General features: G+C 40.0%; 1 protein-coding gene across 2 annotated transcripts in view; it reads left to right on the forward strand.

The window, feature by feature from the left end:
• The window catches only part of LDAH (lipid droplet associated hydrolase), a 131,838-nt gene that overhangs the window by 98,247 nt on the left and 8,520 nt on the right, over nt 1-25,071 (forward strand). For both annotated transcript variants that reach the window (XM_086745642.1, XM_086745641.1), the window contains exon 6: nt 17,618-17,700. In XM_086745642.1, the coding sequence (XP_086601768.1) occupies nt 17,618-17,700 (83 nt within the window). The remainder of the gene's footprint in view (nt 1-17,617; nt 17,701-25,071) is intronic.

Below are 25,071 nucleotides of genomic sequence, written 5' to 3' on the forward strand. Positions count from 1 at the left end.
GTGTGCTGTCACAGTTGAGTCCTATCCACTTCTGACATTTTAAGTGATGATCGTAATATGTATTTCTGCAAAGTGTTTAAGAGCATGTTTCCTTACCTGTGGAAACACAGTAATATTTTATCACCTGCTTCGCAGGAAAAGGGACCAAAGAATAACAGTCTCTAATATTTTCACGTTTCCTCTGCTACTGTTTATTTTCCTGTGTGATGCCTGACTAAAATGTTTGTTTAATGTAGTCGGACAACTCAACTTACCAAGGCAGCACTTAAGCTGATGGAAAACCTCACATCTGCTTTATTCTTTCTGTCAGTGAACTAAACTTTTCGTCAGTGAACTAAACTTTTCATTATTTCAGAGTAGGATGCTCATATTAAATTACTGGAGGAAGGCAACGACTTTTATGTATTTATAGTAGTATTTCTGTTTTTAAAGTCAATCTGCTTCATAATTTACCCCATTTCCAAAAGTAAGAACGTTGTTCAACAAGGACTTTTATTACTTGCAAAAGCTTTTACTTTCCCGTGAAAGCCTTGTGAAAATAATAGTAACAATGTGGAAATTTCTCATTGGATTTATTTCTGTTAATTATTCCTTTTTTTCTTCTTGGGGGGAAACGCAACATAAAAAACTCCCATCATAAATATTACTCACAAGGTGTGAATGTTTTGATAGTGGAACTGCTGATCATTTCCATGAGGCACAGTTGGGATTTGGTTGGGGAAGGGGAGATTGTTTATTCACCTCTGGTGGGGTTCCATCCCCAGGGATACGATTTGCACAAATTTGCAGCGAGTGTAATGATGTGTTACAAATGGCATGAAAAAAAAGAAGGGATAACATCAACAAAGCAGAAGGGATGTTGAAAATAAGTGTATGCCAATGAAGTGCTAGCAGCTACAGTTGCTTTGTGTTGGCCAGTGCCAGACAGTCATTAGCAAATTGATGCTTTATTTTCCCTGGGCCCAATATAAAGCCCCCTGAATTCAGGGGAAGGATTCTCTTCTGCAGAAGACTCATGCCTTTTTTCTCAGAGGTGTCTGTCCAAACCCCCAAGGAGTATCTGAAGCAGAGCTCGTGGCTCTGTCATGACTTGTGTTTACTGGTTGGGAATTTAGCTTGATTCATCAAACTTCGTCATGCAGTCCCAGCAAAGCACTTAAACACACACTAAATCTATACCCGTGGGTAAATTATAGGCATTCATGTCTTGGAATAATGGGGTTTTTTTGAAAATGACATTTACAAAGCTGTTAACTAATGCAATACCTGTCATTCTGTGCGCCTAAAGGGGACATTGGTCTGGATGTAATTCCTGCAGGCACCTGACACAGCATTGCAGTCTGCTTTGATGCTGCTTCTTGTCATGAAAATGTCTACCAGTGCTCACCATCACCCCTGCCAAATTCTTTATAGTGATGATACTGACAAGGAGAAAATGTTTACAGAGTCTTCATGGATCTGTGGAGGAAATGCTGTCTTATCTTGAGCAAACCGAGTGGTGCAGGAGATTGCTTGCTGGTTAGTGCAATGGTCGGGTGTATTTAAAATAAGCTTTAAAAACAGTGTTTTATGTTTAACAAAGGGTGGTGTAAAGTTCACCTTTTGTACCAATCAAAGTCACTCCATCTGCGAGGAAGTTCACCTCGATCAAAGGAGGGGAGGTCCAGTTGCTGAATTTCATCAGGGTTCCTCAAGAAAGAGTCAGCATCGGGTTCTAATCCAGCAAAGCACTTAAACTGACCTCCATAAGCTACTCACATGCATAAATACTTGTCTGGAAGAGCATATTAATTTCAGTAGAGTAGTAGAGCTCAGGCAGGAACCACAGTGTGGGAATGCTAACTTGCTGCAGACAGGGTCCATCCTGACCACTGCCTGTGGGACTGAGTACCACTTATACCAGACCCTCCTGTGACTGTCTTGCAGGGTAAGAGAGCACACACCTTCAACAAGCCAAAATCTAGACTCTAGCAGAAATCCCATCATCACAGCCATCTGCCAGGGTGTGTGAGAGCTTAAACTGTAGGTGAATTTCTCCAGCTGAGGGATAGTTCTGTCATTTGAAGATAATGGGAGTTGTTCCAAAGTAACTTAGGGCAGGATTACGTCCATAGACATTTCAGCTTCCGTCACACACCCCGCTTCACCTGCACATGCTTCATCACACAAAGTAAGTGAGTGTTTTTCGCACTCCTCAACAAAGCATCTATTGTTTGTAAAGCACCTGGGTATAATTGTTGAATGACTTTTTATTTTTGCCTTCGTCCTTTACTATGCTTTCTCAAGCACAGCTGACTGATTTTCTTGTGTAGTTCTGATCTTCCTGCAACTTTAATACCAAGCAGATTGGAGAAGTCCATCATAAGAATTGCAGCTATTTCTGCCTATTTGTGTAGATTATGGTTATATATTAACTGGTATGTTTTCATTCTAAATTCAAGTGTAAACTTAAGCAGAACCCAAAGTCAATGTTTACATCTTGTAAACCTCTAAACATCAATATTTTATCTAATGTGTGTGTGCATGTGTGGAAGCACATGTTCCTGCATTAGTCATCCTTGATACTAAGCAGTTCCTTCTGCTTGATGTTTTAAACAATAAGTTATACAAAATTTCCAAGATTGCTGTTGGCAATAATTACTAGTAGCAAATATGTTTTCTCCATAGGAAATTACGCTGCTGTTTGGTATTATTAGTTCTTACCACTGTTTTCTGCCTCTTTCTGAGGAATGACAGAGATTGCTTCCTCAAAAGCAAACGATAAACTGGAAAGACAACAAGTGTTACAGTCCTCTGAAGAACAATAAGACAGGCAACCTACCAGGAAAAAAATGTGACCAGATAATACTACATTCCCTGAGGAAAACTTATTTTCAGAAGTTCAATCTACTTTTTCCAGGGCATTTTGATTTAGCATGGGAACCCAACCTAGAATTGATTCATCACTTTGCAATTTAAGCAATTTCGCTTCAGAGTTTAGAGGACTTTTGAAAGAGTTGTATTACAGCATATCAAAGTACAGATGAGCTCTGCTGCACATGAAAACCGTAGTCGTTGGCAATAATTGTCCCATTGAAGTCAAATTACTTTCTTCTCCTGAGAAGGATGAGCAAAACTCCATGTAGAATCACAGAATCCTAGAATACTTTGGGTTGGAAGGAACATTTAAAGGCCATCTGGTTCACCTCCCCTGCAAGGAGCAGGAACATCTCCAACCAGATCAGGTTGCTCACAGCCCCATCCAACCTGCCTGGAATGTTTCCAGGGATGGGACATCCACCACCTCTTTGGGCAACCTGTGCCAGTGCTTCACCACCCTCATTGTAAAAAATTTTTTCCTAATGTCCAGTCTGAATGTATGCATATGTGCAATTCAGTGTTGAACAGTCATGGATTTAGAAATAGACTGTGAAATCTGTGGAGCAGAAATGATGTTTTTCCTGATAGTTTGGATAGCCTCTGAAGCACTGAAGCCAACCCCTGACTGGGACCTTTAGCACTCCCACACACAGTAACTAATTCTTAGTTACAAAAAAGATCCAATCAGGCAGTCAGTTAGGACTTTTTCCTTTTGCTACAATTCCCATCAAATTGTGAGTTTACCTGTCTATTTACCTCTCTATTGCCCAGTTTACAGGGTCCAGGAATGGGAATTAAAACTTGCCATTGTTTTGCATATTTTAAAATATTTCTTAAGCATTTCGTAGTACCAGATTATTGTGAAATTATCTTGCTGCCAGGCAGATTTACATCGCCTGGCAGGGGATGTCAGTGAAGCCTTCTGGGAGAAGGAGACTACGAATTTGTGGAGGTTCTCTGGGAGCCCCTTGTGTGACAGAAGAAAGCATCATTTCAGGCTTTTCTATGTGCAGTCCTGGCAGTACCTGAGAAAATGTGTCCCCAGTCTCCGCTGTGGTACTTAGCCAAAACAAGCAACAATCTAAAGTAACAGAAATAATAGCAGTTAAATGGCAAATGGTGAAATAGCAGATGCGTTCTGTGAAGAATGTGACAGTAACTGATAGTTTTGCAAGGCAGAGCATCAGAACTGTCCTGGGAAACCGCAACGTCAGTGCGTTACTGCAAGATGTATGGAAACAAACTATAGAGTGAGAGACTAATGACAGCGTAATGAGTTTGCTTCTTTTTCACAGGACATAAGATGTGGTTATTAAAGTCCTGTATTCCTCAAAAGAATATCCGCAAGTATGCACAGGTGTACAGAGACTGATGTCATGGGAGCTTTGGCTTCCTTAGCCATGAAGAGGTGATTAAGGTTGAAACATTAGTAGAGAAGGCTTGAGGATGAGTTTAAGGAGAAAAATAAAAAAAAAATCTTCTGTGTCATTATGAGCAAAAGTGCACTCGTGAAGGGTCTGAAGTTATGGTAGACAAAGAAATTCATAAAAGACCAAAGGAATAGTGGCAGGAAGAGAGGGCAGATGAGCTAGATGGCATTCAGGTAATGTAATGTAAATTCCGAAAGTATGGAAAATAAAGTAGCGTTGCAAGCCTTTATAAATGACCAAAACTATTAGTTAATTGGCTTAACAGACATAGGTGAGATAACTGACAGAACTTGTGTGTCAATGTGAAGGGACATAACTTGCTCGGGATAGAAGGGCAGGGAGAAAGGAGGAGGATGGATGGACTTGTTCTGATATCCAAGTGTTAAAGACAGGGAGACCTGTTTAGTGCTATGTCCACCAAACCATGGCAGACTGATTAAAGAGAGTTTTGTCCATGGTAGACAAGGTAATGTGTAATGGAGTAGACTGCAACAAAGGTGATTCAAATTAGATTTTAGTTAATGATAAGAATGGAATTCTAAACTGGTTTTTTTTTAGGAAAATAATGAAACTTTCATCATCTGTGCTTCTTAAGGACAGGATGAATGAGTATCTGCTGAGAATGACACAGTGTCATTGATTCTCCTTAAGACAAAAAGACCAATGGAGACCCCTTCCAGCCCTACGATTTCATACACCAAAGATGTCAGGCATTAGTTAAAAGCAGATCTGAAAGTTCAGAAAATGTCTGATTGAATGTGTGAATGAATCTGCATTCTGCAGGTTGAATGCAGGATACAGAAACATTACTGTAGGAACTGGCAAAGACAGGTAGGTTACTTCTAGAAATCAGCTAAATGAGTATAGGACTCATGGTAGCACTCTGGAGTATGATCATCTGTACTGTTTAATTATTACTGAATTCTCTGGTATGGTTTTAGTCTTCTCCAGCTAGCATTCTGTTAGTGTTTGGGCAAGATTCAGCACTTAGTACTGCCATACACTCTTCCCAATAAGCAGTTTGGGTAGAGGAAAAATTTAATTCTGTGAAAGCAAGCCATTCTATTCCAGATGGCCTCAGGACCACAAAATAGTTCCTGACTCCATTTAGTACAATGGTGCACGTATAGCCCATATTTGTACCTGCAAAAGCAGCAACAGTTTGATTGTTGGAAAGCAGTTGTAAGAAAACAGACTAGAAATTTGACTTCACAATTTTCAAAGCAGAAGCTGAGAATTTGATAAGTCAAAGCAAAAGATGGTGCATTTAATATTTGATAGATGAGGAAAGGCGTTTTACAAAGGTATCGATCAGTGAAAAGAGGAAAAGCTGTCAAAAGCAAGTCAGTGTGGAAGTATGTTCTTTACAGAGTGCTCTTTATGGAACAACAGAGCAGATTGTTCTATAACAAATGAGTACTTGATGATGATATAATTAGAGGCAGACAGTCAATCATCATTTTCCAAGCTATCAAGCCATGTCTGGAAGAACTGTACTGTGCTCTGGGTTTAAGAGTAAATCTGTAAGTCTCTAACGTCAAAGAAGGCAAACTAATAAAGAGCTTTGCTCAGACCTTTACGTAAGGAATGTGGACTAAGTAAGCAAGTTGTATCCACTCTTCATTTTTTTACTTGAATCTAGTAGAATTGATGTCCAGTACTTGTGACCATGATAGTACGCTACTAACCTAGCAGGATATTTTCTTAGAGATGGTGACAAGTATTGCTGAAAAAATAGTTTAAAAGTGGATGAATGTTAGCATTATTATACTAACTGAGATCTACTGTTGAGTTACATAGGAACTAATATCTGGAAATGAGATCCAAGGTCCATCCTGTCCAGTCTCATTTCCAACAACAGTCAGAACAAAATGCTTCCAAGAAAGGGGCGAAAACTCTGCAGTAGAAAAGTCTGCCAATTAGTAAAGGCAACATTCTTAGAGGTAGAGGCTTAAAGACCTGAGGCTTTTGTAGCAGTATGTAGCTCTAAGTTTTGGTTGTAGTTTGTTAAGAGAGTTCTAAATATTTATTGACTTCCAGTGTCTTTGTTGTCACTTGCTAATTGGCCCTGAGAGGTTCTTATTGTAATGGGCTGTGTCATATATGCTGTATCATATGTGGTGCAAAATGGATTTCCTTTTACAGGTTCTGATTATTTCTACCTCTTAATATTTCTTTTTTTTTTACAAATGAGTTGCAAAATATTTTTGAAGAACTAAAGGGATCTCTTCTGGGCCTGGTTGCGCTTCAAATTTGTGCTTTTTAAACATAATGAGCTGTCTTTTATTAAGTTCATCAAACACAAGGGAGGACAGAGACCAGCTGGAAAGTGTTATTTGACTGAAAAATACATGAATTAAGTAAATGACATTCAACCTGGGAAAATTGGGCTAATAGAATACATATGAATTTTTTAAAAGTATCTAAAGCATAGCTTGTCTGTAGGTGGGGAGTAGAATCAAGAGAGCCAGAAGTGGCGGATGAGTGAGGGAGGCCAGGAGGGCTGATAAAAACTTGCCGTGCTGCAGGGTCTCAGAATACCCTGTAGAAGTGCAGACAATACCCACATCTTCTTCCAGGGTTAATGCTGTTGAAATTGTACTGTCTGGACCTTGAAATAAAAATTTGGCTTCATGTTTCTCCCTGTACCCATTCCAGAGCACTTACAAAACAGAGCAATATTTTGATGTGTGGGACTTAATAAATTTACACCTAGAGGCACAATCTTGTTGATAGAGTCAACATAATCTGAAGCCAACAGCAGTAGGGAAATGAAGTGAGCTGGGGTAACCCTTTGTAGTCTTATGTTTATTTTAGTCTGATGAACAAGCTCTTAAAGAATGTGTGTGTGCATCCATTAAAGTGTCCAGACTGAGGCTATCTTCACAACCACTCATTTTTGTTGGAAAAGGAACTACTCTGATTATTTCCTGAAATTCATTAGCCAATGAAGTTGAAAAGGTTTTTGGTATTGACTCTGTTGTTTCATTAGTATGGCATCTCTTTCTGTCTATTCTTTCTGTCATAGTAAATTCATCTCCTTAGTCCAGCAAAGAATACAATATTGTTTTTACATAATTAAGATACCAAATACAGAGCAAAGCCGCACAGAACAAGATCTAGTCATGGCACCACAACCCAGAGTTGATTTTGAAATTAACCAAGAACATAGGATCATAGAATCATAGAATGGTTAGGGTTGGAAGGGGCCTTCAAAGGTCATCTAGTCCAACCCTTCTGCAAGAAGCAGGGACATCCCTGACTAGATCAGGTTGCTCAGAGCCTCATCCAGCCTGGCCTTGAACATTTCCAGGGATAGGGCATCCACCACCTCTCTGGGCAACCTGTTCCAGTGTTCTACAACTGGCATTGTAAAAAAAAAAATTCCTAATATCCAATCTAAATCTACCTCCCTCTATTTTAAAACCATTACCCCTCATCCTGTCACAACAGGCCCTGCTGAACAGCCTCTCCTCATCTTTCTTGTAGGCCCCCTTGAGGTACTGGAAGACCGCTATCAGGTCTCCCCGGAGCCTCCTCTTCTCCAGGCTGAACAGCCCCAACTCTCTCAGCCTGTCCTCATAGGAGAGGTGCTCCAGCTCTCTTATCATCTTTGTGGCCCTCCTCTGGACCTTCTCCATCTGGTCCCTGTCCTTCTTATGTTGGGGGCTCCAGAACTGGACACGCTACTCCAGGTGGGGTCTCACCAGGGCAGAGTAGAGGGGGAGAATCACCTCCCTCGACCTGCTGGCCACGCTCCTCTTGATGTATATCTCTCAAAGTTTATCAGAGTTAAGTCAGAAATACTGAACCCTCTTTCATATTTTATGGGTATGTGCAACTGCATGTAATTCATTTTTTAAAGATTTCTTTCCATACAGACGTAGTTCCAACTCATCTTGAATTTCCACAGACAACATAATGTGACCCCTCAGTTTTGAGGGTGAGTTTACGATTCATGTAGCCATAATCTAATCTCTTTCTTACAAATAAGAAACCAAATTATCTTTGGATACTCAATAATCAAGAAAGAAGTTTAAAGACTTGAGGAAAAACACATATTTGATGCCAGCTACAGGAAATCATTGCATTACTTCAAGAATCAAGTTTAAAGAGAAAGTTTGTCCCGAGTTAGAATCATGTTTCTTCCCTGAAATTAGTGAAGCTTTCCAAGTTCCAGCATAGTGCTGTTGATGTGCATAGTCAACTGACAACATATTGGTTTAGGATATAGCTCTAAAATCTTTAGAGAGTAATAATAACACTGCCAGACGCGTTTCTTCAAAACGGTGAAATCTTCTATTTCATATGTTATTTGCTTGACTGCGTTGTGGATGTATCAATGTGTTTGAAGCTCAGCTCAGCAGATACAGGTATTCATCTAACAACTGGCTAATTGAATTGGTGGTTAAATAACCTTAAGCACTGAAAAGCTTGATTGATTTCAGTCATTATTGTTTGTGAAAACTAATAATTTAGCTGAAGGATATTAAGTCCTTGCTGTGACACTTTGGGTTAAAGAGCTACCAATGATATAAAGCACTCTTTTCTTTTCTGGATCCTTGATTTGAGCCCAATCAGGGTTCCTTTATCACAAAAACCCTACAAATAAATCAAACACATTTTGGCACAGTTTGTCGTCTCTGCTTAGCAAATGTATGAGACTAAACTGACACTGATCCTTAATCACCTTTAATCCATGGAGAGGGAATGATCCTGCCAGGGCGGGAGAAAGGTCATGGGCAGGATCATGGGGAGAAACTAAGTTGGCAGTTAATTTTATAAGCCTGTCCTGGGAATAAATGAAGGGCTTCTATTTTCAGGGTAATCTGTCTATATAAAAGATGTGCGTATAAAAAGTTAGGATATTTAAGAAGGTATTTATGGGTTAAAAGCATGATAAACATGGCATTTGACTGTTAAAACTTTGATTTCACTTTTAATCTCTAAAGCCTTATTGTTTATTATAATAATATAATTAATGATAGAATTTTTCGTTATTAAACTCTAATGACCTAGTTATGAATTACAAAGGGTGTCAGCAACTTGTGATGTAATAGAATGTAATAAAAATGCTTTGGAGTTCTGCAGCTGTCGCCAGGTATGTTGGCCAGTTTCTGTAGGTTTGCAACCACATTTTGGTTTGGTTTTTTTTTTTCTTGAGAAGTACTTTTCCTTTCCTAGTTATTATGTGAAAAACCCACATGACAAAATGTTTACAGAAGCCATGATACTGCAAAGAGTCATTTTATATGCTTCGCTTTCTGTGCTTTGGATTTTCCCACTGACCCAGGCCGACCCACAGTGCATCGGTCCGGCATATGCATAAGTACAGATTTGAAGGAATGAGATTAGACCACAAAAATTAAGAAAAAAGCCCGCTGAAATTGGCTTTACACTGTTAAACCAGATAAAATAAGCAAAAATACTTTGGCAGGAAAAGCTAAAGAGCTTCTACACATTCCTTTCCTAGAAATCCTAGTCTGATTCAAGGCCAAATCTTTAGGAGCCCGTTTCTTAGATGGGAATTGAGTGCGCGATGGTACTGGGCTTTTGCCATGCAGGCAAAGGATGAGAAAATAATAAACTATGTTCCTTTCTTCTGAAGTCTTTTGAGGAGAGGACTGCAGCTTATGTCTCCTCAGTGGATGGAGATGGCTTCTTGAGTCAAATCTCTGCGAGCCAGGATTTAGGATTCAACTCCAGCCTTGATACTGCAAGCAGTCCATGACCAATAAAGTGCTCTCAGGTCACTGTGTGAGTCTCTGACTGGAGTTCTGAAGCACTCACATTCATGTCCGTGAGAACTGCCTTCTCATTTCAGGGTCTGAATATCCCAAGTTACCAAAGGAACCGATGTATTTTGTGTTCATCTCATTTACACATCTCATCATAGCTGTGCTGTGGTGGGGTTTTTCAGATGCTGAATGTTTTCAGGATTTATCACTGGTTAAGTTCCTCCTTCAGCAAGCAGGTCGAACTGCCTTGCTTTCAGTAGAAAACTGTATCAACGACACAACTTTTCATACAGCTCATGCAAACACTGCGTACGTCTTCTTTTTATGACAAGATCGGCTTATTTCAGTTGAACCAAGTATCAGTTAGGGATTGATGGAAAACGTGCCTGTTTCAAACTACAGGACAGTTCTGATCCTTCAGATATTTAACATTATCACTTTAAGCATTCCTCCTAAAAGCAAAGAGGCAGCAGATCGTATGCAGAAGTGTATATGTGTGCAGTATTGTGTCCTCCAAGCCTTTTGTGTTGGCTTCTCTAAGGCAGTTTAGAGGAAGATTTGAAGTCCAACAAGTACAGTTTTCTCACAGAGACCCGTCTTGACTTTGGGTACTAACAGGCTAGCCCTTAGCTCTGTTTTTGATGTATTCTTCATCGGATAGCTTTGAAGATTTTGTTATTTGCTCACTGTAAAACTGCAACATTCAAGGTAGTAATGGGCAATTCTAAAGGGACATGATCCATCTGGCTCTGTAAATTTCATTATTGTTAAAGAAGTATATTTTTCAAGGACTAATTAATAGTAATTATGTTTACACAATGCTTTTCACTTCAAGTGTTTTTAAGACTGTCTACAAAAACCACTTCATTGTCATAGCAGCCTGAAGCATGTTTTCATAGTGAGGAAGCTGAGACATACAGATTTTGTAATTTGCAGAGAGTCTCTGAGGACTTCAGTGATAGTTCAGAAAAATTCCAAGCCTCATGACCTTTCATCCTACATTCAGTCTTATCTTTCACATGTAACGATTTTTCAAAATACTGATTTCAGTCTTACTTTGTCTTAACTAAACCCCAGATATTTCTGTCTTCAACAAGTAGTGAGATACAGTGGTGAATGTTAAACAGATTGAAGCTACATGTTCACCAACTTCAGCATGGACACCAAGGTCACAACTCCGATACAATTCCCACACAGCCCATTATCGGAATTTCCTATGTTTGCATTTTGAGCCAGGGTCCTGCAGACTCCTGGATGTGCTTTATTCTGCAGATTTTGGTGAGACAGCTTCGTTACTCAGGAAAGTCAGCACATGGGCTTTAGGTTGCATTTTGTATTGTACTTGAAATTATGACAATCAAAACCAATAAATATTTTTCCAGGACTCTTGGTAATTATTCTGGGAATCTTCAGAGATTTTCAGCTGAAGCAAGCAAGCACAGGTTGGAAGTCTTTCCAGAGACTGTAACACCAGGTGGCCAGAACTGACCGGGTGATCTCACAAGAGGACCTTCCCCTGCGTAGAAAGATTTCGGAGTCCGTTCATTTTGCGTATCTCAGCTTCTGGTTGTGCCCAGTTCACAGCCTGATTTTCAGAGCTGCTGAAATGCTCATAGTAACAGTCCCTGGGAGCCTTTTGAGATGGCTTCTAATTACACACAGAAAGCAAGTGAATTATTCTGAGTTATTTCCTTTGAAAGAGCAACTCGGTATTCATGAAATAAGGAAACAGAACAAGTTTTTTTTTTCAAAGGAAAGAACTAAATATTCAAAAAATGCCAAGGTTAGCAGAGTATAGCATTAGGAAATAGCAGAGAGATTTCTCCCTGAACTTGTGACTTAGCTTTTGAGAAAAATAGCTTTTCTGAAGAAGCCTGGTGTGACATTCCACAGCAGCAAGAGAGAAGGTTATTGTTCCTGCTCTATAATGGTATCTCTTTCAATATAGCTTCCCATAGACGTTAAACATCTTACAGTGTAATGTGGATTAGGGGGAAGCAGTAGATTTAGGATATTTTGATCTTAATAAAGATTTTTACGGTCTCTCCCTTATGTTCTTATAACAAAGTTTGGGAAATATGACATACCTGAAAGAACTACAAGACAAATGTATGACTGTTTGGAAAATGGGATTCAGGAGGATTTTTGAAACTGGAAAGATGTAGGTAGGAAGGTTTTGTAGCAGTCTTATCTTCCTTCCTTTACTATTCAGTAGTTGTGTCAGGGATGTGAGTGATGGAATACAGGGGGTGTTTACTGCGTTTACAGATAGTACCATGCTAGAACGTGCTGCAGATGTGCTGGAGAGGGGCAGGATCCAAACGACCTTCACAAGCTAAGAGAACTTGTTGGGGGGGCAGGAAGAGGAGAATGCTGTCATTCCTTAAAGAGCTACATTTTTCTGTACGTAAATTAAGTACAGAGATGGTAAAGCAATCGTTCTGCAGGAAAAAATCCTGGAAATATCATGGGTCACAAGCTGATGTGGGTTAACAGTGTTGTAGAATGACAGATGTGATTTTGGTCCATGTGAAGGGGTACATGGGCTGAGAGAGCTACAGCTCTGCTTTTGAAGAGAGACACTGTCCAGCATAAGCTGAAATACCGTGTTAGTAAAATTCAAGAGAGATATGAGCCACTGGACATATCCAGAGGAGGCTGAGCAGAAATTATAGCGGATCTAGACAACAGTACCTGAAAGGAGAGATTGCTGGAAGTAGAAGTTATCTGGCCTTCGTAGATATTTGCCCTAAGATTAATTGCATTAACTGTATTTGCAATTAGAGGAGCTCAGGGCAGCATACTTAGATGTGAAGGTGGCAAATACGTGTGCTTATCAGTTTCCTGTGGCAGTAAGGTTCACAGTTAATTGCACATGACATTAAAAAAGTACTTCCTTTCATTGTTTTGCATTTTAGTGTATTATGCTGTAAAAGAGGGAAGAACAGTGTATCATGAAGTGTCATGAACATGATGGCAACCACAGATCTTTAATTGTACTTGTTTGACTGGTTTTACCACCATTCTCAGTTTTGCAGTGCTCCACAGAGGTTGTGGCTGTCAGCTGCCGCAGTTCTTCAGGTGTGGTCATGTTATGTGATTTATATAATAGCACTGCAGAATTCTGTATCACCATCCTCTTATAATTCCTGAAATATAACATATAATTTCATTTGAATTTTGAATAAACATGCACACAGTGAACAACAGTCATCTTAGGGGTCTTTGAGTTTCTGATTCCATTCCTTGCATTGATTTAGAAGCTTGTAAGGGAAAATAATATTTTGGGGTTTTCTTTCTGCATGTATGCTGCTACCATTTCTTACGTCTGAATTTACTTTGCTAGTGTGTCGATTTTTTTTCTCTCTCCTCTTCAGGTCTCTCTCACATTTCTCACTGCCCTGTCCTCACAAACTGACTAGCATTATGTCCTGTGCAAATGCTATCAATAAATTACTTATCTATTGATCTGATCATTAAGAAATAAGTTACCAATTATTTCGATGTGAAGCTGGACTAGAGTCTTAGGCCGGGATTCACCCCATCTCAGTTTAGGCACTCAATTCAAGTTCCAGTCTAAAGGCCTTATCACTGAAATGAGAGTCATCTTGAGAGGTGATTTAACCCACCTTAGACATTATCAAATCACCACGTGTATTCAATGATTATTTACAGATTTTAAGAATAATCACTACTTTTTTTTTTGTATTTGTGATGAATCCAGACCTTGTTCCTTGCTATGATGAAAACCAGCTAATCTAATCTAATCTGATCTGATCCTAATCTTTTGTCTTTGCTTCCAGACTGTTTGTTGCAACCTTTCATTTTACAGCTGTTTAGTTTCAACCAAAGTTTATTGTGTAAAATTTAACAGAGAGCTTTTAGAAGACCAATGATTTTTGTCATCTGGTTGTGTTTATTGAAATGGTCAAGAAATTATAGATCAGTAAAATGCTATTTTCCTTTGTAAAATCAGTAGCCGTTAGACACCATTTTTAATTCCCCAAACCTCTAGACAGGGTGATTCTTACGTAGCAGCTCAGCAATTCTGTATTTAAGGTTCTTTAAAGCTCTTAAATGTATCTTCTAGCCCTGATATATTCTGTATTCTGCACTGTTGCCACTTCTTGATACCTCACTACCCAAAGAGAAGTCATTGTTATTGCCAGAAAAAGATTATAGAGAACTGAAATCTCCTGAATGTTTTGAACAAGAAAGGTGTATACAAAAAAAAAGGAAAATAATTTAGCTTCCAAACAGTGTAATTATCTTCTTTAGCTACTCCCTTAGTCTGTACAAATTCTGCTGTAGGCTTCTTGTTTCTGATACACCTAAGGAATATTTTATTGTTTGTTTTAAAATCTTTTAATGTTTGTTCTTGGAAACCTACTTTTGCTCTTTGCAATTTCCTCTTACTTAACGCCTGCTGAAGTTTAAGTTCCTGTTTATTGGCTTCCCTAGGATCATGTTTCCAAAATTTGAAGGATTTCTGTTTGGTTGAAATAGACTCTTGAACCTTGCCATTCATCCGGTTTAGCTTAATCCTGCCTTCCTGGTTGCCTTTCTCGCACAGCACACACGCCTTCAGAGACGGTTCCTTTTAAAGGACTGTCCTTATTACCTTTACTGTCTCACAGTTTTACTTTTAGGATCTTTATGACTAATCTAAGTTTACCAAGTGTGTGAATTCCACTTCATTTCTTATTTTTTACTGAAAAAAAAACCACATCAGCAACTCAGGAATGTGAGCAGAACCTGCCAGGAACGAGAGGTGGGACAAAGAAACCAGTAGGATGGGAGAAGGGGAGCAGGGGAGTGTTTGCTGTTCCCACTTTTGCTGTATGACTGAGCTGAAGGTGGAGAGCTGCCTGGAGAACCCCAGTAAAGTTGAATGGACTGGTACGGGTTAGGTTTTGCACTGGTGGCCACCAGTATTTTCATCCCTGCCTACCATCCGCTGCTGATGCTGCAAGGTAACAGGAAAAGTTCTGACTGCAGGTAGGCTATCCACCGTGTCTTACTAACAAGAACCTTATTCTGGACTGGAAAGTAAAAGGCCTAGCATGCTAAAATCCTCCTATAATGGGTTGGGTACAAGTGCTGTTGCCACAGATACCCTGCCAAATCCAGGCTCTTGCACCTAGTGCTCTGTGAAACCTTGTAAACCCATAGTAAGCCACGTCCATCACGTGAAGGACCAGCACCTAGGTTAGCAAGGGCTGCTCTCCCTGCTCTGCTTTTCCTTCTGACACAGAGCAGTGCTTTTGACAGACAAATAGCTTCATTTATAGGTAGGAGCTTTGAGCATTAAAGTCGTATTTGTCACATTAGAAACAGGAATCAATCTGAAATTAATGAAGTACCTATGGAGTTCCTCAGTGTCTTTTGTACCTCTCATTTAAGGTTTTCCTAGATGATTTTTGAAGGTGCATTCTAAGATGTGTGTCTTTCTAAAAAGAAAGGTGTATAATGCATTGGTGTTTGCAGTTGAATTGAGAAAAAGAAGACCAATGTCAGGGCATGAATTTAACATTTAACAGCGCTGTAGATGGACAGACTTTTGCTGGCTGCACTGCAGGATGACCAAGTTGCTAGACACAAAACTACACAGATGTCCCTTTGCCCAATAGAATAGGATGGGACCAGCAAATTTGCTGGATTGTCTATATGATGTCACATCTACAACCCTTTTAACTTGTCTAGGAAAGGAAGAACTTGCACTAGCTGCATTCAATGTTTAGTTGAAAATGACAGAGCTTTGCAGGCAGATAACTGAGTTGCGTCTTCTTTGGCTGGCTCAGAAGTAGATACAACTTTCTAGGATTTTATTTTTTTTTTTACTTGAGAGCACTGGCTTTGTCTTTTAACATTTGATCTCTGGAGCCATCACTCATCTCTCTGGTGGCGTTCTGTTTCCTTAGAGCACTGCTGGAATTCAGCCAACTCCATGTTTTGGTCACCAGCAAAGACCTATGTGATTGCCATTTCCTCCCCTATCACACGTTGTGAGGATGTATTACTCCTGTCTCAGAGCAGTGTCAGATCCCACTCTGTCATTAACTATTTGTGCACAAGACTTCACTGGTTCAAATTTTTAAAATTGGCAGAGTCTTTCCATTTTCTCCTGTTTTTCAGGAGAGGATTTAGTATTTTACAGCACTTTTAGTTATTCTAGGACCTGGAAGTTGAAATGCTTTAAGGTAGTTTAGTCATTCAGGGTCTTCCATTGGTTTTGCAAACGGGTGAGAAAGAACAAGAATATTGCCCTTCGTTCCCACATATAGGTTATGAATGTCTCTATGATCCAACAAGCATAGAGGCTTCACATTGTGAGGACAGGAGAGTCTTGGCCATCTTATTAGCACAGTAAGCTGACTGGGCAGAAAAAAAGGGTAAAAGAAGTGCTAATTCTTTGCATAGTGATATCTGCACATTTCCTCAGTACAGCACTGATGTCGGAAATGGATAGCTTCTATTAAAACTGGTTAAGTCTGAACACCCCTTGGAGGACCTCTTGTTATTTGCAGACATAATGCAACAATGGTGGTCATGTAGTAACTCTTGATTCTGCAGCTGAATACATGAGGTTTATTCTAGCAGCAGAACTCATAATCTAACAGGTGTATGCTCGTTCAAAGCAAGGTTTTGGACTATGCACTGAAATTTCTTGCTCAGCTTCTATAGGTTCTGTTGTAGCAGAAGTCAGGCTAGGTGGACACAACGTGATCCTTCTGTGTCAAAATTTTTACATTTCTCAATATTTAGGCATCCAGGCAAACTGACCCACTTTTCAGAAGTGCTGAGTTCCTACTGCTGTCTAACATACATGGGACCTGCCAGGACTCAGCACCTCATAAATTAGACTGCTTTTAATTAGGTGTCCGAACTTCGACTCAGTCATTTGTGTCTCTGAGACAATATCTTGCAGGCCAACTCGCAATAAATTGCACTGAGCAATTTTCAATACTTTACATTCCAGAAAGGTAAGGCTTAGACATTTGGTGTCCAGTCTACTCCTGCCTGGGTAAGTACCATCAGAATTATGCAGGACTGCAGTTTTCAATGATACTTGTATTTGCTATTATTTTTATTATTTTTATGTTAAATATTTGGATTACTTGCATATTGAAATGTCAGTAACTTAATAATCTGTTGATTAATAATACCTTTTAAGGAATGCTTTGTATTTAAAAGTCCACTCTTGCAAACACTTCATGGGTGGTTTATCATGCTTACCTTTACCTTTCTAAAAGTATGTAGTGAAAGGTAGTCATCAAAGTTCCTTTACTGTTCGGTAGAGAGAGTCATCACCATGGGCAGATGGATAGAGTTATGTTCCAAAGGTGTCTTTTCCTTTTCCTACTTATGGAATAAATTAATGGGAGGTGAATTAATTTAATCTATATGCCTTTTTGATGATTGAGTTAGTTGAGATAAATTCTGCCATTTCTGTCAGTGGGATTCTTTTCAGTGGGATTGTCAAGATGACGACTGCCCTATGTGCCTTAACTTTTTGCGGGGTTGGGCCTGTATTATTTTTTATAAAACTTTACCATGTAATTTCATTATTGAATGCTTCTTTTTCTGCAGCCAACATCTTGTATATGGCAAGTCAAGAAATGATGAAGGTTGTGGAGAGAGACAGTACAACCATAAAGCAAAACTTAAAGAAGGTAAGTATTTAATCCTCAGAGTTTTCACAGGAAGCCCACGTGCATGAGGAGGTGTTACACACAGTTATTTTTATGCAAAACCTGAATTGCAGTGGGCTTGATTCTGCTTTTATGTTAGTGTCATTGACTTTTTAGAAGCCATTAAAGGGATCACTGATCACTAAAGTGTCATTAATCCACACTTTTGCAGATGTAGCATTCACCAGTGTCAGGTGTAGTATCCCATCTGGTGTGTTTTCCTTGGTGGAGAAGAAACAGTCCATGTTCTGGCTAAGCCTAAGATGTGGTTCCTAGTGAGGCCAGTAGTTACCTGGGTTCTAATCAGACAGGCAGGTGGCCAGCCAAGACATGAGTGCAGGCTGATTGACCAGATCCTCTGGCTTTCCTGCTGGTGAGGTCAAGCAGAACATGTACCATCTGTGTTGGGTAGCTTGTTCTGCAAGCTTGATTTTTCCATAGCACCAAAACATAATAGAGAGGAGTCGGCAAAATTATTATGGCTCCACTGCTTGAGCCATTTGACTGTAGTGTAAGACAAAGATCCAGAAAGTGTGTTCCTCAGAGACGGGAGCTACTGCTATACAACTAAATGGAGTCATTTTGGGAACCTCTGTTCTGCACTGAACTTTCTTGTCTGTACGGATTTATTGTTGAAAGAGATGCTGGTACTGTTTTGGTCTGGACTGATAGCATTCTCCCAGTCAATTCCCAGGCACAGCTCAGGGGTTGGCACAAGCCAGGAACTGGTCCTAATTGGAGTTTTGATGTGGTCACTCTGTTTTGGAGGCTGAGAGATTTTAATAGTGTGGCCATGGTCAGACAATTCCAGATGGCTTATGAGCCAGAAAACTGTCACATTTAATAAACTGCTATTGGTGTAGCCTCTGTGTGAGTAGATAATCAGCAAAACATATTATTCTGTTGTGTCCCATTCCTCCTCTCCATTTTTTTTGTATCATCCCTGTCTTTTTGCTGGAAGAATGATTCCAGCACTTTGCACTGGCAGAAATTTTCCTTGGAGAATGGAATTTTCTAGGACAGAGGTCCTAGATCTCTGTAAGATTACTTTGTGCCTTGTAAATAGAACGAAGTTCACTTCATAAATCTGTCTTTTTTGGCTGAAAATTGATTTGGTTTTTACTCATCCCATTTGCCTTCTCTGCACTTTTAAAGGTATGTTCAGATGTTTCAATTTTGTTTTTTTTTTTAAGGAGCTGAAGTAGCACATGCGAACAAGGAACACTACACTGCTCTAGGCATGCCTAGTTTTTCACATTTTTATTGCAGAGCATTCAAAATTCTCCTGCACTTTGGGGAGAATCTCCCCAAAACTGAAGGGCTGATCTTGCAGACTGCAAATATTCTCATTGTCTTAAACAAAACTTTCCATGGGCTGATGCAAAGCCCAGTGAATTCAAGGAAAACGGTTGATGTTACTGACTGAATCACCTCTCCGAGTGTCAGAGAGCTGCAGGGTCTGCCTGGTCCTTGAGGGACAGGGTGCCATGAGCCAAGGGTGACCCTAGCACAGGCAGTGCCCTCACCAAGCAGGGTCCAGTCCCACAGCACCCAAGCGGGGCAGGGTAACAGGGTCCATCGACTGTGCCAGGACAAGGCAAAGCAACGAACTAGGTCCAGTGTCCTTCCAGAGAACCCAGTCAGGAGCAAAAAGAGACAGGGCCAGAGACAAGGCTACAGAGTCCATCCAGAAGACGTGGCCGAAGACATGGGGGAAAGCAAGCTGCAAAGTGAGATCCGTCCAGGTAACAGGCTGCGTAAAATGTAGGTCCAGTGTCAGTCTAGGACACGGGGCCAGGGACAAGGCTGGAGACAGATACTCCTATGACGTAGCTTGAGAGGCAGAGACTAAAGGCAAAGGACAGAGATGGAGGCCCTGGACCCATGGGCAGGGAGTGCAGGTCAGAGTCGCAGGCAAGGCTGGTGGGGCCAGTTGGTGTCCTGAAACTGAGGATAATGACTCTGCAGGTTACCGTGTTAGTCAGGGTACCAAAGTGAAGAGTTTGCAGGATCAGGACTTCAGGTGTTTTTGGAAATTGTAATGGCAAGCACAGGTGCTTGAAGTTAAGCATAAAAGCTTGGTTGGATGAGAAGGACAGTGGTGACAATCAGCTGCAGCTCCAGTGTCTTCAGGTAGTTTGCTCAGATGCTGCACGTAACAAAAATACTGATTTCTTGTACTGAATGAAGGCCCACAGCCAACAGTAAGAATTTGCAGGTGTCTTGGTCTGCTTCGTCTGTGCTTTTGTTGACTCTGTCAGTCTAAGCATGGCCTTGGCAGGCTGGAGCGTTTTTCAACCTGTGTTAACTTTCTTTTATTGATTCTTCTATGTCCTCATACTTTTAAAGTGGCAAACATACTCAAGAAAACAAAAAGCTGAAGCGAGCTTATAAGCAGCTGGCAAACTGAAGAAAAAGCAGGTCTAAAAATGAAGCAAAATGCTTCTCTTTTTTCATTAGTAATTTCTGGGAATGTAAGAATTAAGGAAAAATTTTTGAGTTGGCATTATGTTAAATTTGAAGTGTATTGACAATAAAAATGGGCTTAATTTATAAAGGTTGGAAGTTTATAAAAACAGGAACTATAGTCCAAGTCGCTATAGAACTGGCAAACTGTCACTTAAAAAAAATTTATACTGTTTAGTAGTCTCTGTGATCATATGCTAAAAGCCAATCTTAACACCTGGCTTTGCCAGCTGCTGTGGAATAGAAAAGTTATTTCTGGATCTTATTTGCATTCTGTGATCTGAAGAAGAAAGAAGAAGAGACACGAAATTATTCCAGTCTTTCCATGCCTAGGTTTAGCTATAATTATTACTAGTTAGAGACCAGGAGAAATTTTATCTCCAGACCCCAGATTCTTAGTCTAACAATGCCGATGGCTCAGATTTATGTTGAAAGAATGGGAGCTGGAATATTGTTTGGATAATTAAGTGAGGTATTGCACTTATAATCTTCTAAAGATAGAAGTTACGGACATTAAGTAGCAATGGAACTGTATGAGGAGGATGGAGACCTTCTTCTAACAAAGTGATATATGATAGAGCATTTAAAATATTACCTCTAAAGCTGTTCATGTGGATCAAGCAGTACATGAGTGTGGGCTTCTTACTGCAATGGCACAAGGAGTTGTGAAAAACCAAGCAGATAAGGTAGGGGATGTAGATACATGATTTGCTCAGCTTTGATGGTTAATTATCATTAGGTGGTTGTGTCCAAGCCAGCTGAGCTATGTTGTTTCACTGTAATAGCACCAACTCCCTTTCCTAAAAGAAACTGGAAGCAAAGATACTACCGTACTCGAGGAAGTTTATTGTCATTCTTGCACAAAAGGAAGTGGGTGTAATTCTGTATGCTTAAAAGATGGATCAGTATTGAGCATCATGGACATTTTACAAATAGAGTGAAAATTTAAAAAGGAAAGGGAAAATGGTTATGTTGAGCATTCACTAGCGTGCCTGTGGACAATTATATTTCCATATAGAAGCTCTCTACAGTAGTTAACTAATGCTACATTCATGGCTTTATTTTAAGACTTAGCCTTATTGGTTTTTTTTCTGTCAAGTAAAATTATAAGCCTGTTGTGACCAAGAAGATACCGCATTAAAGGGTAAAACTAGGCTGCTTACAGAAGAAACTTTGCTTAAAAATAATCACCCCTCAGGTCTTACATTTATTGAGATATATTTTGTTCATTACTTTGCGTGTAATACTCAGTAGTCCTATTTTTAAGTGTAGGATCTGCTCCAAAGCCCATCTAAATCAATAGAAGAGCTCTCACAGACTTCAGGAAGTCTTGAATCAGTTTGGCAGTGAACTTTCTGTAGTGGTTCATAATTTCTTAAGACCATAAATCATCTCCTCCAGCAACTCGAAATCACCATTCTTTTGGTTAGCATGCTAAACCGAAAAAGGTTTATATGCTTCTTTAGTTTAGTTTTGCCAGTGGTCTGGTGTAGGAGATACATTGATTGCGTAAGGAAAAAGACAGGAAACATCTGAGCTAGAGATACAAAGATGAAAAAAAATCTATGGTCTAAGAAGAATCATTTTTAATTAAATGGGAAAAAGGATATACTGAAAGTTTATGGGCACAGAAACCTACCTTCCCTCAGATTGAGGAAGTCTGCGTTGTGGGTGGTTTTTCTTTTGTCCTTGCTAGAGAAAATTTTAAAACTGAGCAACCAAGAACTATTTTGACCCCCAAAGCAGCTGTTTTGATGTGCTAAGTGTTTTTGTTTGAGTCTCTGTAGACATCCACAGGGGTTTAAGTAATTATTCCCGGTGACAGGAGCATGATCTGAAGGTAAGTGGCTAAAAGAATACTACAAATGCTTTGCCTGCCCACAGCCTGAGTGAGCTGATTGCCTACATTTGTGAAAAACCTTCCAAACACACTCTTTCTGAATAGGTGCAAAGTGCTCTTTTGAGCCAAGAACACCTCTTTTTTGGCTGATCCCACATCCTTTTTGGCCTGCACTCCCTGGAGGTGCAGAGTTGAAGTCAGGGAAGTTGCACATGTGCTTGGGATTTTGGTGCCTGTGTGATTTAACCACAAGAACAACGTTCTCTTTGAAGCACCCAGAGTGCCTAGTCATGGATCAGCAGTTTCTCTCCTTGCTGGAAGAGGATCCCAGTGAGCATTCAAAAAGTTCAGTGCACCCCAATATCCTTGCCTGTGATATTTCTCTTTTTCTATAACTGAGCTCCTGTTACCATTTTTCATGCTGTGTGGTATTCCAATAAAGAAGTGACAACATGGATTTCCAGGATTTTGGAGCAGGTATATCACAAGCAAAACCATCAGTATTTCCCCAGCCTTCTGAAGAATACTTAAGAAGAAGTTACTGTCCAGCCCTCACTACCCATTAATCACTGAGGCCAAAGCTTGCCTTGCCTCCATCTGCCGCAGGGCTCACTGGGCGGTGGTGGACAAAATTGCTATTTACAGCCAGATGCTGATCCTTCTGTTGCGAGAGAGATCTGACTGATTCACCATAGATAAAGTCCCAGACGGTGGAACCAGTCTATAGACAGTGTCGGGCTGATATTCAGAGGGAAATAGCGTTTGCAGTAAATATGGTTGGAAAAATCTGACCCAGTAATAGTATTGCTTAAGTAGTCGTTTCAGGTCTGTTTGTTTTTATTTTGGTATTTATACAGACTTGACTTCTGAAATATTAATGTTCCTGACACTTCTAAATATATACCCACAAAATACTTTTAAGTCTTTAAAAGAAACATAGATAGTATAAATAAGTTCATCATGCTGGTTTGTTGGTGCATCCTTTATAAAAGCGTATTTTTGCTTGGCATTGAGTTTGACCCTTTGCTATCTGTGAGAAAGTGGAAGCAGAAGTGGCCTCACTTGATCTCTTGGGTCTACGTGCAGAGCTGCCAGTAGCATTGCTAACCAACTGCAGCAAAGTTAGAAGGCCTTTCCCCTTCCTTGATTTGCCAAATTTCCAATTAACACTGACAAAGGCACGAAAACAGGGAGCCTAAACCCTGCCCATTTGGTCGAACACCGTACCTGACACCGCAGAGAGGCATAACACATCTTGAATCATGAGCGAAACAGCCACTCCACCTGGCTGTGTCTCAGGATTTGCATCTTTATTTCTCTGAAAGTAAAATATTTCTCCGTTCCCTTTCCAAACCAAGAAGTTGGGTTTGTTTATTATTTATGTTGGTTTAACAAAACTGGCCACATTCCTTATGTTACATAAAATCACCACAAATACTCGAACTACCCGTTACACCTCCACTACAGCCCTTACAGGTTAGTATTTAAAAATAGCATTATGTACCCCAGATTGTCAACTGCCTCGTCTCAAATGGTGCAGCAGAAAAATCTGGGGTTCACACTGCCCTTTGAAAAGTGAGAAATCCCAATTCTGGTAAAACAAACTGAGTAGCAAGTTCCAAAGACCTTGCTGTCAAACTGGCTGATCTCAACCACGGCTGGATCACGAGGAAAGAGAGATGGTGTCTCGGAGAACCGGATCCCAAAGCATTCAGAGCTTCCCAGGGCAACGCCAGCTCTTTGAATTCTTCCCAGAAACCGATCAGTAAAGCCAAAGTACAACTGAAGCAAGTCCAAAAGAAAAAGCGTGTCCCAAACCAGTCTGTTCCCATGTCGTTTCTACTATTCTTTTGGCAGGGTAAGGTGGAGACGCTTTCATAATTCCAGAGAAGCTAAGTCGTTTTGTATAAACCTTATTTGAAACTAAAATTAATTCTGGGCTAATGCCTTTTAAACTAATTTTCATCCAAGAGCAAATGAAACTATTCCACTTGTTACTGTTGAGAGATGTCAGCCGGAGAGAAGCTGCTGTCTCATCCAGCGAATGCACGTGGGAGTAACACTGATAAAAAGGTAATGTATCCGAGAGGAGGATTTCAGCAAGGACACTGGTACAGTCTCGCTTGCCATTGCACGTGTGCCGCTGGTTAATATCCACAGAGATCAGCCCTTCGCACTGTGCCATCAGCTGGAGTGCTGCCTGCCGATGTAGTCAGATCCTGAAGTCGTTATAACATCTACCAAATTTCAGAGAGATAGAGGAAACTCGATTAATATTTTTTAACTTTTTGGATATGTTTTTCAGTGTTGACCTATGGCAGCTACAGAAGAGGCATAAAAGAAATCTCTCTGTAATTTATACTTCTGTGAACTGTCATACATACTAAAACAAGTGCCAATGGAGTCAACTGCAGGAAATCTTTATTATTTTCTTAGAAACTCTTTAAAATGTAAACATCCTGTTGATACGAATCTCGGATTCTTCTGATGTTTACTTAGCAGCTGCCATCATTGTGCAGTGTCTGAGTACACATTCCGTATTACAGGGTACTCAGCTGACAGAGCCCTGTTCTGACTTGGGTTGTATTTTTCAGAAGCTAAGGCTGAAAATGCTTCCGAGCACTTTAATGGTAAAACAGCTTGCGAGAACATTGCTGTTATTTTAAAACTATTTGAAACTTAGAAATTGCATAACTGTTTCAAACACAGTATTGAAATGGCCAGCAAAGATAACCCACATCGCCTTTACTCTGCCCTCATCGGCAGATCCCGAAAGAGTACGTGTTTGAGTCACTCGTAACAGGGGAGATACCACATCAGGAATCGTATAGAGGCTTTGTCACGCCCAGTGATAGCTGCCACTTCCCTTCGCGTCAGGAGTACTTGGAAGCCTCAGCATTCAATATTGCAGAAGAATAAAAAATAATCCTCTCACCCTCCTGGCAGAAAAGTTAAAAAAATGCAAATATTGACAAGTTTAAGCCCAGAAGAAAAATAGAAAGAACCTTCTATTTATTGTTTTGTAAATCTGTTTGGTTTTAAGCTAG

Source organism: Chlamydotis macqueenii, chromosome 3 (genome assembly GCF_036417535.1).
Source record: "Chlamydotis macqueenii isolate bChlMac1 chromosome 3, bChlMac1.mat, whole genome shotgun sequence".
In the NCBI taxonomy this organism is placed as follows: Eukaryota; Metazoa; Chordata; class Aves; order Otidiformes; family Otididae; genus Chlamydotis; species Chlamydotis macqueenii.